Consider the following 14,428-nt stretch of genomic DNA (forward strand, 5'->3'; position numbering starts at 1 on the left):
ATCGGTATTTGTTCATTCAAATTTGACCGAATATTTATAGAAAGTTATTCCACTGCAGTGGTTTGCAGTTTATTCTGTGTTTGGAGAGATGTTTATGGTGGTCCAAGCAGTATGTTGAACCCGTTTTCCATTGAGGTGATTGTCTTTTGTAAAAAGCACTGTAGCATTTTATAAAGTAAGAGCCATCCAGTGAAAGGAACTGAGATATGTAAATGTCACACTATGGAGACCCGTACAAAAATAGAAAGCTTTATTTTGATAAGTAATCTTGCCCAGCAGCCGGCTCTATCTCTGAGCAGTAGCAATTCAGCATAGGGACGAGGTTAGGAGTAATAACACAAATACACAATAAATGTCACATTTTCAGCTGCAGAATGTTAGGGCTACACATTACAATGCATAATCTATTACATAAAACAACCGTCAAACCACTTCAAATACAAAATAGTCTGAAATGCACCCTAATTCCCAAAATTAGACAAAATACTGTGAATTCATAAAATACAATGCATTAAATAAAGGTAATTGATGACCATATTAAAATCAAGCATGTTGATACATTACATCCCAAAATGGCAGTGCTAAATTCTGATTATAAAGGCTGTAGACTCTTGTGTGTCCATTCTAGACAGTGAGGCACGTACGAATGATACAGATATGGAGGCTCGTGTCAGTCACAGTTCTTTCCACTTTTGAAATCCACTTTCATCATTTTTCTACCCATCTCCCTCTCCTCTTCCAATCTTCTCTGACGTGTGTATCCCCTGTGTCCTCTAATTGTATGTTATCTGTAATCATGATATGATCCACATTGATGTATAAGTGTTTAGAAACATATTCTATTCTTATTTACAATAAAAGTGACTCCAAAATTATACAATACATTACTTACCATTCATTTCTGTTGGGCAAAATAATCTGAAACACAAACAAAACAAACAGCAAATGCATCCAACAAGTTCGTAGAGTCACAAGTTTGATCATTGTGTGCTAAGAATATGGGACCAAATACAACACTTTAAAATACTTTAATACACATACAGTGAACAAGTATTTGCCCCCTCAGATTCTCTTTTTTTGCATATTTTTTATACTAAATGTTATCAGATCTTCAACCAAAACCTAATATTAGAAGGATCCTGTTTTGTATAAGTAACAAAGTTATGCAACACCCAATTTCCGTGTGAAAAAGTAATTGCCCCCTTACACAATAACTGGTTGCGACAATTTTAGCTGCAATGACTTCAACTATATGCTTCCTTTAGTTGTTGATCAGTCTCTCACATCACTGTGGAGGAATTTTGGCCCACTCTTGAATGCGGAACTGCTTTAACTCAGGAATTCATTGTCACTGTCCCAATTACTTTTGGAGCTCACTGTATGTACGAAAATATCCTCAAATAAAAGCTGATTATCTGAACTGTCACCTCATTTAAAAGAAATCCAAAAGAAATCCAAAATGCTGGAGTAGAAAGCTAAATTAAATATTCTAGCTTCACTGTACAAATAAATACGTAGGGAAGTGCAAGTGTGCCTTTCTACAATATCTATTTACAGTAGCCTATCTACCTAACATGAACCATGTACATGTATGTGCACTCACAAGTAGGTCACTCTTGGTTCCGACCAGGTTCATTCTCCCTCATGGTCTCCTCTAACCATTGCCTGCGAGAGATAAATAGACATTTAATTTGAGATACAATTTGACTTTGATCATTCAGATTTATCTTTGTATTGTGCTCACTCTTGATTGATAATCTATTAAATAAACTTACCTTGCAGGGTCTTAATGTCTGCCATGTCAAACAGCAACAGTGAACCCCCCCAGGGTTTCCATATTCTACTCTACAAAGGTATTTCACTGGCTGTCTCGGTTTTACCCTGAACTCCTCTGTAGTATGCTGAAGCGATGCATTTTAAATGTTCCTGGCCATCTGTGTCCCAGCTATGTAGAAGAGGGGGAAAAATTATTACCTGCATACAAGTAAATAAGTATAATGTCTCTAATCAAATAATAAAGCACAAAATCAAACCAGGCCATGACCCTCTCTCACATCTGAAGCTCAAAACTCTCAATCTCAATCTCAAAGTCACCTCCAATGGTGGCCTTTTAGTCTCTGGTAAATATATCTTTGAGAACCTGAAAGTGCGGCACAGAATATACAAGCATGTTAGGAAGCTGTTTACCACCTAAAAGGAAGATGAAATGTTGCATCTTTATTTAACTAGGCAAGTCAGTTATGAACAAATCATTCTTTTCAATGACAGCCTAGTGGGTTAACTGCCTTGTTCAGGGGTAGAATAACAGATTGTTACCTTGTCAGCTTGGGGATTTGATCTTGCAACCTTCTGGTTACTAGTCCAACGCTCTAACATCTAGGCTACCTGCCACCCCCAACATTCTCAGTCTGTCCCATCTTCAAAGGAAATATTTAACATCTGAAACCACTGTTGCTTTTCCAGATGAATTCAATATTAATCAATCAGTGAATCAGTCAGACTTTAATCAAACAATTCACCTAACGAGGAAACTCACACCTGATGCCTGTTGGCGCTGTCTTTACAGACAACCTTTGCCTGAGTATTCCAGTCCTCCATCTGCAGACAGGCATGTAGAGTATAACACTGGAAACAACTGTAGCCCCGACGCTAACCCACATCACTCTCAATGACCTGCAGTCACACAGAAGAGTTTATGCATTGTTTGGTATCTGTAATGAAAACAATAATGCAGCACTGACATTGATCTTGTTATGAGCGTCCATCTGACATGCTGATGGCATTTTTTATTGTGTTCCATGATAATACCAGCTGTCTCTGAAGTCTCGGTGTTCCATTTATTCTTGTTGACATCACTGTAAAAGCCCTTCTCATATCCAGCATTACCTAAAATCCCCTGAACTTTTAATTTAAGGTGCCAAGAGACTGTAGGGAAAAGTATTCCTATGTAGCTAAATCATTGCGTATTGGGAATGTGTCTGTCTTGTCACATCCTCTGAAGCCTTTGCAGCCCTGAGGGGGGTGTACGCCAGTGCGGCTTTCCCGAGCCACTAAAACACTATGGTAGCTTTGAGTTGGTCCAGATGGCCAGTTAGCTGGCTGATGGTGTGTTGTTTAGATACCTTTGGGAATTTGGGAATTTGGATATGACCTTGTCTCTGCTCACAGGTGATGGGAAGTGCATCATACCTCGTCTCCTGCATTATGGTAGGGCTGTGCGATGATCAACCTGTGAATGAGAATCCTGGCCATGACTACTGCAATGTACTGAATAGCTACACTATAGCTATACTATACTATATATAGCTACACTATATACACTATATATACAAAAGTATGTGGACACCCCTTCAAATTGGTGGATTTAGGTTAGGTGTATAAAATCGAGCACCCAGCCATGCAGTCTCAAAAGATAAACAGCAAAACATTGGCAGTAGAATGGCCTTACTGAAAAGCTCAGTGACTTTCAACGTGGCACTGTCATAGGATGCCACCTTTCCGACAAGTCAGGTTGTCAAATTTCTGCCCTGCTAGAGCTGCCCTGGTCAACTGAAAGTTCTGTTATTGAAGTGGAAACGGATCAACAATGGTTTAGGAGCTAAGTGGTAGGCCACACAAGCTCACAGAATGGGACCGCTAAGTGCTGAAGCGCGTAAAAATCGTCTGTCCTCGGTTGCAACACTCAGTACCGAGTTCCAAACTGTTTCTGGAAGCAACGTCAGCACAATAACTGTTCGTTGGGAGCTTCATGAAAGGGGTTTGCATGGCCGACAGCCGCACAAAAGCCTAAGAACTCCGTGCTCAATGCGAAGCGTCGCCTGGAGTGTTGTGAACCTCACCCTCATTGGACTCTGGAGGAGTGAAAATGCTTTCTCTGGAGTGATGAATCACGCTTCACCATCAGGCAGTCAAATCTGGGTTTGGCAGATGCCAGGAGAACGCTACCTGCCTGAATGCATAATGCCAACTGTAAAGTTTGGTGGAGGAGGAATAATTGTCTGGTGCTGTTTTTCATCGTTCAGGCTCCATAGTTCCAGTGAAGGGAAATCTTAAAGCTGCAGCAGCCTCAACACCGTTACTTCAGCGACTCTGTCTAGTTGGTCAGAAAAGTATGGTAAGTTACAGAGTGAGTGTCTTTTATAACTGCATAGTTGGTTAGCCAGCTAAGTGCTAGATAATGCACTGCAATTATCATAAACCATTCTTATCTAGCTAGCTACAGTAGTTACATATGTCAGATGTAAAGTAAGCAGGACTGTGGCATATCAGAAACAATGCAAGCTAGCTCACATTAGCTAGATCCCGCTAGCTAGCAAGCTATTGCCTACAGATGTAACTCGGAGGTGAAGCCTACTTTCTGAATTAAGCAATAGTTGATACTTTCATTTAGCTAGCTAGCTACCTAGGCTAATCACCCTATTTGAAGCAGTTAGGCTGCAAAATTATCCTGGCCTAACAGGCTGCATCTGGCTAAGCTAGCAGCTAACTATAGTCAAATCAAATCAAATGTTGTTTGTCAGATGCGCCAAATACAACAGCTGCAGACCTTATAGTGAAATGCTTTCAACGGACACATTTTGGGGCTGACCAAATGCAATAGTTTTGCATGAACAACTCATTTACATTGTTTTATTTTAAGATAACAAAACACACATTTTTTCATAGCATGTTTGTCATGTTGGTCTTCATATTTTTACTAACTTTTGTGATTACTTAAACATCCAGACAAATATACTTGGAGTTTATCATTTAAAAGGTCTAAAATCAATTCAGGTGTCGTGTCTACAGTGAATACGTTTGTGTTAATATATATCATACAGGTTTCTCACCTATATCCCAGACAAGATTAAAGAATGGGACAAAGTGAATATAAGTCGGCGCTTGCGTCCGTAGCAGTTTGTATGAATTTGAGTGGTTACATACAATATACTGTATGTTAACAGAATGACTGTGAGACAGAGAGATTGTTGTTGTGCTCCCAGGTAAGGGCCTTGCTTCCGGAACCACTGAAGACCCCAGAATTGAGTCAGGAAGCTTGAAGAAGATGTGTGTCACCATCCAAGCCCATGTCACAACATGCAGTGGCCTGATAGGGAGATGACAAATACATGATGTACCTTTCATCACCAAAGCCATGTTTACTGCACATGTTGCTGAACAATTCAACCCTTTTGTTAGTGTCAATGATATGGAAATTCACATAAAAAACTTAAGTTCATAAGCATTGACTGTACTTTTTCATTTATTTAACTAGGCAAGTCAGTTAAGAACAAATTCTTATTTACAATGACGGCCTACCCGGGCCAAACACAGACAGTGCTGGGCCAATTGGGAAAGGGGGAACCTAATCAGTTGTCCAACTGAATGTATTCAACTGAAATGTGTCTTCTGCATTTAATCCAACCCTTCTGAATCAGAGAGGTGCAGGGGGCTGCCTTAATCAACATCAGCACCTGGGGAATAGGGGGTTAACTGCCTAACCACTAGGCTGCCACCCCCCATGTGCAACGCCCAATGGGACTCCCAATCACGGCCGGATGTGATAGAGCCTGGATTCAAACCAGGGACTGTAGTGACGCCTCTGGCACTGAGATGCAGTGCCTTAGACTGCTGCGTCACTCAGGAGCCTCTAGGGTCCTATGCCATGGCCATCTCAGTCACCTGATGTCAACCTATTAGCAGAGGTGCATAAAGATGGCGGCCCCCTTGCACTTATCACAAATTCCTCATTTTGTTAGTTTGCTTAATTGTACATTGCTCTCCGTGTGTCTTTTTTTGTATTGTCATTAGCAGAGTATACATGATCCCAATTTTTGCTTCTAGACACAAGCAATTTGGGGGAAAAAAAGTTGTTATAAAACTCAGTGGATAGTGCTAAAACAATGACATCATATCTGAATTCTGCCATCTTTATGCACGTTCGCCATTGAACAGCATTTTCCACCACCATCAACAAAACACCAAATTATGTAATTTATTGAGGAAGAATGGTGTCGCCTTCCTCCAAAAGAGTTCAAGACACTTGTAAAATCTATGACAAGGTGCATTGAAGCTGTTCTGGCTCGTGGTGGCCCATCAATACCCTATTAAGACACTTTATGTCCATGTTTTCTTTATTCTGGCAGTTACCTGCATATCTAGTGGAGGAAAGGAAGTCTAAGAAGCGGTAGATCTGTTCTATGTGCGCTATTCCTATGCTTCCCTATCTTAAGTTTTGTTTTTGCATCTTTTACTCTTGTTTTTTTTTACACCAGCTTCAAACAGCTGAATATACAATATTTTTTATTATGGAAAATATATTTCACAGCGGTTTAGATGGTACAATGATTCTCTACACTGGACTTGCTTGTTTTGTCACATAAACATTTTGCAAACAGGAAATGGCGGAGCGATCACCTTACTGGGATTTTTGCTTGGACTGTCTGGGAGTGGTCTGAGTGGGGATAGGGAAACTGAAAGTTAGCTGTTATTGACAGAGAGGTTTGGAACTCTTTCTTATTGGTCTATAAACTAATTTACCACATGGTGGTGTCCCCATGGAAGGTCAAAACTTCATCCCACCAAAACAAGCTGACATTTCAGGTAGTCTTTTCAAATAGATCTTACACTTAAAGGGCATTGATCATAATTTTCACAATTTAACAGTATTATCCCAACCTCATAGTGTGGATATATATGAAACACTTGAAAATGACGTTTTTGACTGCACTGAGGCTACCGATGTTCTCTTCAGAGGTAGACTCGCTCTGGCAGCCAAAATAGCCAAATACTCCATCTTAACGTGAATCGATTCTCAATTGCTATACGGTTCTAGAAACAGCGTCGGGGCTCTGAACAAAAGGACTCCGGGAAGAAGATACCTTCATCAACAAGCGGTAAAGGTAGTTAGCTTCTATGAATGGGCTACCGTGTTCACATTCAGACCGAGCGTCGGGGCTCTTAACAAAAGGCCCCCCGAAGATGCCTTCAATCAGAAGGTGCTAAAGGCAGGTAGCTTCTATGAAGGGGGTATAGGGCTATGTGAAACCAGCTGCAGTCTATTCCATCTATGCAATGATGAGAAATCCTGGAAAGTTACAGCAATGAAACTGAAGTACGTGTTTAGTTTCTATTCTTTAGTAAGAACAGTGGTCCCACTCTTTCTCCCCTTTCTTCTCTAGTCAGTATGGTTGAACACACAAGCTCTCAAAAGTGTACAGAGAAAAATGAAACTGATTGCCAAGGTCCTCCAAATTACTGCAGATGATACTGTCTGTGTGATGGAAGTGAATAAGACCAATCATTGAAATGATCGATAGCTCTAGAGGCTTAATTCCTCTTTCTCATTAAGAATTGATTGGCTACAGAGAGTCTCTCATCAGCTGGAAAAGTCTCAGGGGGAGACATGTAGAGGCCTCTCTGCTTAAGCACTGTTTGAAGTGGGCAATTATCTGGCTGGTGGGGAGTGGGCAATGTTAGATATATTTATGACATAATATCCCACCTCTGTTTTCAGACAGGTGTCTTCTCAGTATGCTGTGAATCTGTCACTGCTGCTGCAAGTTCCACTCTCACCCACAGGGAGGCAGCATAGGTCCAGATAAAGAGCCATCCATGCATACTGCTGTGTCATGCAAAACAGGTTTGCTTTTTCCCCACATCCTACCTACATAAAACATTATCCCCCTATCTTATAATTATAAAGGATTGTCCAACTGTCAAATAGGTCCCAGGCCTGGTGCCTGAGAGGGAAGTCTCAACCAGATCACCGCCTGCCACCGTGTGCCAACGTTTTGTCAGTGCCAACTAATGTCCTTTTAATGTCCACTAACCAGAATGCATGTGAGTTAATAGCTCCTTCTCACCCAAGGTGTAATTCCATTTCATCCCTGATCAATAGTGATTGACTGTAAAACAGTGTATGAGGCTTAATTGCACCCCTCACCTCCCTCACATTAATCCTATCCTGTTGCAAAGACATTTGGGCCTTTCAGTGACAGAGACAAGACAGACAAATATGACAAATATGACAGCACTTTAGCAGAGGATCATATTACAGTTGTGCTGAATGATGACGTTTGAATAGACATTCACATGTCCTCCCTGACTTTCAGCATGGTATTTGGGCCTGTCCTTGTGTTTGTTTTATCAAATATTGTGTATGTTCAACACCTCTGTTGGCAAAGGGCATCTTCAGTCATCTTCTATTACTAATACACTTGAGAAAATCGACTGGAGTCTTTTGAGGTGTCTGTCATATGCTGCAAATTGTACAAAAATCTATCAAAATCGTGTTGTGATCCCACTGAGTTACAGCAAGAAGATACAAAGCAAATAGAAATAAAGCCATTTTCTTTACAAGTGGGCACACAATGCATTTCAACACCAGTAGACAAACTTAAGAGCATTTCTGGTGGAAACACAAAGCATGATCCAGAAACATTGCTCTGGCCCCTCAATGTTGTAATTCCTAACAATTTTGTAACTGCAAAACTTGTTTCCATGTATGGCTGCTGCTTGCTTTGTTCCACATTGTTTCCACTTCACCCACCAACAACGTTATTAAAAAACATACTGTGTCCACAGCACCTCAGTGGTTATTGCCTCTGCCACGTGATGTCAGATATATTTTGTACTGAAGCTTTTGACATTATAGTTCCATGATGGATGATTGAAAACATTGATGGTTTTAAGTCTGTTTGATCTCCATATGTCTTTAAATTCACCTCCCATCCAGTAATTCAAAGGTATTCTGTCTTCTCTTGCTCAGTTGGTATCACTCCTCATGACAGCCACCAGGTGTGATTTTAGCAGGCCTCTGCTTTCTTTTCACTGGAATTCATTTACATTTTACAACTCAAACGAATGCCCATTGTTACTGTGTTGCTACTACTCCATAACCACTCACAAAATAGGAGTCTTGGTGGATCTCTCTCTCTCTCTCTCTCTCTCTCTCTCTGAGGCTTAGATGTCAACAAGGTTAAAACCCGGTCCAGCTACAGGGTCAGCGGGTCAGGGTTGAGATTGAGTTATCCGGCACGGCTCTGACAGACACTGTCCTTGTTTTTACTCAGTCACGTCGATCATTCCATGCAAGCTAACTTAATGAAGCAATAATGCATACATTCTAAATAAGCAGGAGGCTCTGTGGCTGGCCAAACAGTGACCTGTGTAACCATTTGCAGTCGGAAAAGGTCATGCAGGGTTTGTGCTTCAATTTGAGTGGAATGTGTGGTCATCCTAATCGCCTCTGCCACCCTGTCACGTCTCTGCTGCAACACAATTCTCATTACATAAATCAATTTACCAGTAATTGAATTGCCTACTCTAATTGTGTGTCAATTATGTGTCCCTCCCTGGTAGTGCAGCATGGTGGCCCAGAAAAGCACAGGCTCTTTTTATGGTTATTTTGGAGAAAAGAGAGAGAGATGGTTTAGGAACTGCATGTCCCACTCACAAATTGGTAAATACTTTATGGAGGGAAATAGTGGGAGCGTGGTGTGAGATTAGAATTAGTGGCATAAGTGCCTCATCAGCCACAGTGTCTGGAATGCTATTTGTGGAAACTTTTCTCATGCAGATCTGAAACATAGCAGTATGTATTTCCCTGTATACCCCTACCCTACCCATGACCACCACCCAAAAACACATTCTTAGCACAACCAGGATTTGCATAATTCATTTTATTTGTTATTTTTTTATAGTTCTTCTAAATTGGCTGTTTTTTGTTGAACTGGACATCCTGTAAAGTCAAGCCTGAAGCCCTTAGCTGAGTTTGCACATCATCCTCTTCGCTGAAAAGTTGAGGGTTGGAGGAGAGTAGAGCGGGGGCTTTCATCCCTCTCTCTTTCACGTTCTCTTTCACTCTAACTCAACCTTTTATTGATCATTTGTTTTAACAGTGAACCTTACAGCATATTTACACATCAAACCCACTGTATAACCACGTCCACATAGACAATGCAAGGAGGGTTAAACTTTGTTTGTTTTTTTTGTCATTCATATTTTTTGCAGTCTTAACTTTTCTCCTTTAATCCTCCCTCCATCCACAGTATGTTCTCATGCTGGGTTTGTAATGAGCTTGTCATTGATGTCATCACCATCACCATCATCATCATCTCAATTTATAGAACTCTTTTCAATATATTCCTTCCTCTTAGTACAACAGCTGTACAATCGTACACAGTGTTTGACTTTTATATATATTTTTGGGGAATATATTAGTTAAACCTAAAATAAAAGTAATCATATCGGAAGAAAAATGTATCAATATCCCAAAGTAACAAAATCATGCATGTTTTACGGTTTCTGTCAATAAAAACCCCAAAGATAATATTATTGATGGGATCTGTTTTTATTTACACTAAAATTGGCACTGTTTTTTTAAAGTCTTTGTTGCAGGAAACTGGAATGATCTTAGAGAACACTCGATGACTCTATGGCGTGAAACACTCTCCTGGTAAGTCAGAGAGACCTGCTCTAAAAGGCAGGTTTTGACAAATAAAGAAAGACCAACAGAATAACCACGAAGAGCCATTCAGCCCTCAAAAAATGAGATCCAATGTGTGTAGATAAATACCCTTTACTTCAGCTTCAGACTGTGGAAGTTTTCTCCTATGGACGGAAACCCTGTGATATACAGTAAGTCATGTCCTCGTACGATATTCCCAGGACATCTGTGACTCATCATCTCCCTATACCTTGCCAGGTGAACCCACCTTTTAAGGGGGAAAAATCCAAAGGAAATTATTGATTTTCAAAATTCGTCTCGCAAAGCAGCATTCAATGACTCAGGTAAATCAAACAACCTAAAAAGACAAATGTAACTTTGAAACTGACAGTAAAGAACTCGGACTGCTCAATCCCAAGTTTGGCAGGCAGAGGGTAGGTGACACGGTCTTCAGTTTCCAGTGTTTCCATGTCAAACAAATGCTTGACAGTTGATCCCAAGTCCTTGTGTGTGAGCAAAAATAAGGATGTGTGTGTACATGTGTGTTTGTGTGTCTCTACATACTTATATATTCAGTGCAAACACATTTATGCTGACCTTGGGTGAATCCCATCTTGACCTTTGACCCTCAACTCTAACATTTCAAGCAGGTTGGTTGAACCTATAGCCTGTCCCTGACAATCCCCAACCCCCTTGCAGGTTTTTTCTTTCTTCCACTTCCTCAAAGAGACGGACAGGCAGGCAGACCTTGTGTGTACCGTGCCTGGTAGCGAGCGGGCCTACTGCTGCCAAGCAGCCCGCTCTCCCCCCACCCTATCCCCAGTCCTAGCACAGCCCAATGTACTTGAGATTGTTCTGGATGATCACATCTGTGACTGCATCGAACACAAACTGGATGTTGCTGGTGTCTGTGGCACAGGTGAAGTGCGAGTAGATCTCCTTGGTCTCCTTGTTGCGGTTGAGGTCCTCAAACTGGCGCTGCACGTAGACCGCTGCTTCCTCGTAGGTGTTCTGACCTCTGTAGTCGGCGAAGCACACGGTCAAAGGGATGCGCTTGATCTTCTCGGCCAACAGGTCCTTCTTGTTGAGGAAGAGGATGAGTGAGGTGTTGGTGAACCAGTTGTTGTTGCAGATGGAGTCAAACAGACGCAGGCTCTCTGCCATACGACTCTATAGAGAGGAGGGAGGGAGAGAGGGAGAAGAGTCAATAATGAGAATTTTTGTTTGCGTACTGACATGAGACACAGCCTATTGATATGTGGGAGAATGGCTGTTCAACAAACAATGAACCAGCTATTTCACAGGATCCTTTGAATGCTATTTTACATACAGGCTGTTTGTAGCCTTGATTGTGTTAAATTAATTGGAGTGGATTTAATCTATCATTTTTATTGGTTGTGAATATGATTTGCTTCAACTGTTATATCTGCCAAAAAAAAATGTATACAAAGTTGCCAATAACTAATTGAAAATGAGAACAGGCTTTGAACCTATAGTGTAGATAAAAAAAATATTTGTGGCTGTTGCTCTGCATGTCACAGATTTCCACTCGAGCAGCCAAAGGTGTGGCTTCTATGTTGTCTAAACATGTGCTGATGACTCGGTCAGACAAAGACCTGCACTTAAACTCTCATCCTGCAGGAAAACAGAGCACATGTCTCCTCTCTGTCACTAACCTTAGCATGAGTAGAGAAATGTTACGGCCCACATAAACACTAACTGAGTTACTGGAACTATGCACAGTAAAATAACACATCAAAGACTTGTTTTTTAGGTCAGGTGAGTATGAAATGTATCACAAATCAAAGGTATTACGTTTCATGGAATCTCCACCGTGTGTTACTCTGAACTTAACCATGTACAGGAACAATTGCCAGTGTGAACAGTTGGACTAAGCGACAGAATAGACTTGATAGGTTGAGTACATCTCTTAAGCCCAACATATACTCAGCAATGACATATTTACGCAACCCTTCAGCTTTAGTCATGGAAGCATAAGCATAGCCTGCCTGACGTTGGCTTTGCCCAAAACACAACTTCACTGTCTCTTCTCTTTCTATGATTGCTAGACTGTATTTTTGGTCTCATTTTAAATTACGCAATATGCGTATCTTGTGGTTCTTAGTTTTTTTTAACCACCAGACTAAGACCCATTTGTTTTGTGCTGCCTCAGAGATGTCAGCTGTGCGTTATCTAAACCCCTAGGATAAGTTGTATTTTTCTTCTAAAAATGTTTTCCAAATTCCTGAAAAGGAGCCAGTTCTGTTACCAACGTTTTTTAACTTTTGGTGAATGTTTGTGTTTCAAACCTCTAAAACCCATTAAATGTACAAACAAAGAGGACAGCTCCCTAAAATACTGGCATACTGAAAAATATTTGCACATATTACTGGGTAGTGTAGTTGTTATAGAAGTATAACAAGGAAACAGTTGCTGATCATGCTGGGCAGTTGGTGAAGCCAAATGTGAAAATATGAACAATCTGACTGACATCATCAGTACAGATGCAGCAAGTAGAGCACGGTAATGGATTATGCTTCTCCAAAGATGTACAATATCTATGTGACTAACAAAAACCTTAGGCTTGATAGATCTGATATTACATTAAAGCTCCCCAATGATTAACAGTAGACAGACGTACTGCAAGAATGTGCCTTTATCTGAGAGAGAGAGAGAGAGAGAGAGAGAGAGAGAGAGAGAGAGAGAGAGAGAGAGAGAGAGAGAGAGAGAGAGAGAGAGAGAGAGAGAGAGAGAGAGAGAGAGAGAGAGAGAGATGGATGGATGGGGCTGGAGAGGCTGCAGGCATGTGGTGTGTATCCAGTAGCTTGTGACTGAAGGAGGAGTCCATTTCGAAGACTGGGCTGCTGTTTAAAAGGTTACACAAAATATCATGGTGCTCTGAGCAAATCACAAGATCAAGAAAGAGAGAGAGAGATATGTGTGCAATGTTAAACCAGGGACTAGGCAAATACATTCAGATGCCTTTATACTATAAATTCTATGAACCAATCATCAATATACGGACTTGTTATGGATCTGAAGCAGCTCTTGGTGGAGCTTAGAGATTCTCCAAACAGGAACCGGTGCAGTGGCGTGAGACACAGGCTCTTTTCTCTGGTATAAGTAGGCATCCTTGGTGTCCACATCACCAACAAACTATCTGGTCGAAACACACCAAGAAAGTTGTGAGGAGGGCACGACAACAACTTTTCCCCCTCAGGAGACTGAAAAGATTTGATATGGGTCCCCAGATCCTCAAAAAGTTATACTCTATTTTCTTAAAACTGCATTGTTGGTTAATTAAGGGCTTGTAAGTAAGCATTTCACGGTAAGGTCCACACCTATTGTATTCGGCGCATGTGACAAATACAATGTAATTTGATAATAGGGACTGAGCTCAGGGCCCTAAGCAGTGTACACTAAATAAGGTCAGAGCCAGTGGCTCCTGCCCTCCACATGTTCTCAGAGGTTCTACGCCAGAGCCCTGCTGTGTGGAGAGGAAGGCAGAAGCCCACTCACTGTGCTTTGGGATCCTCTATACTCCGTACCTGCCGACTCCATCATAGTAAGAGTTACAGCTTCTCTGAGGGAGAGTGGCAAGGAGGGAAAGGGGAGAGGGTACCAGGGTAGCAGCACACAGCATGAAGCTCCCCTCTCCCATAGACTCTACACACACCATCACCCTCCCTCTCCATGGCCTCCTGGCAGTGCCCCTTCTCCCTGAGCACTCTAGACACACAAGCCTACGCTTAAGTATTAATGAGGAGGTTCAACCCTGTGTTAATGCTTTGTTTCCAGTAAATATATATCCTGGAGTGAGTGAAGAGCCACCCCTCCATAATTCAATTCATTAAGGTTCGCTTCATATGGCACTACCATATAATTGGCAGAGCCTCAAAGAAAAGGGCTCTCTATACACATACACTCTCTCTTGTCTCAGTTCTCTCTCCTCTCGCTGGCTGTACACTGTGCTGCTGCTCTTTGCAACATCCAATCAAA

The 14,428-nt window shown here is 41.3% G+C and overlaps 1 protein-coding gene across 1 annotated transcript in view; it reads right to left on the reverse strand.

Annotated features, from left to right (window-relative positions):
• Positions 1 to 9,957: 9,957 nt before the first annotated feature.
• The window catches only part of LOC139388363 (guanine nucleotide-binding protein G(z) subunit alpha), a 51,486-nt gene continuing 47,015 nt past the window's right edge, over positions 9,958 to 14,428 (reverse strand). The window contains exon 3 of the mRNA XM_071134982.1: positions 9,958 to 11,599. Coding sequence (XP_070991083.1) covers positions 11,255 to 11,599 — 345 coding nt within the window. The 3' untranslated portion in view covers positions 9,958 to 11,254. The remainder of the gene's footprint in view (positions 11,600 to 14,428) is intronic.

The sequence above is a fragment of the Oncorhynchus clarkii genome, chromosome 29 (genome assembly GCF_045791955.1).
Source record: "Oncorhynchus clarkii lewisi isolate Uvic-CL-2024 chromosome 29, UVic_Ocla_1.0, whole genome shotgun sequence".
In the NCBI taxonomy this organism is placed as follows: Eukaryota; Metazoa; Chordata; class Actinopteri; order Salmoniformes; family Salmonidae; genus Oncorhynchus; species Oncorhynchus clarkii.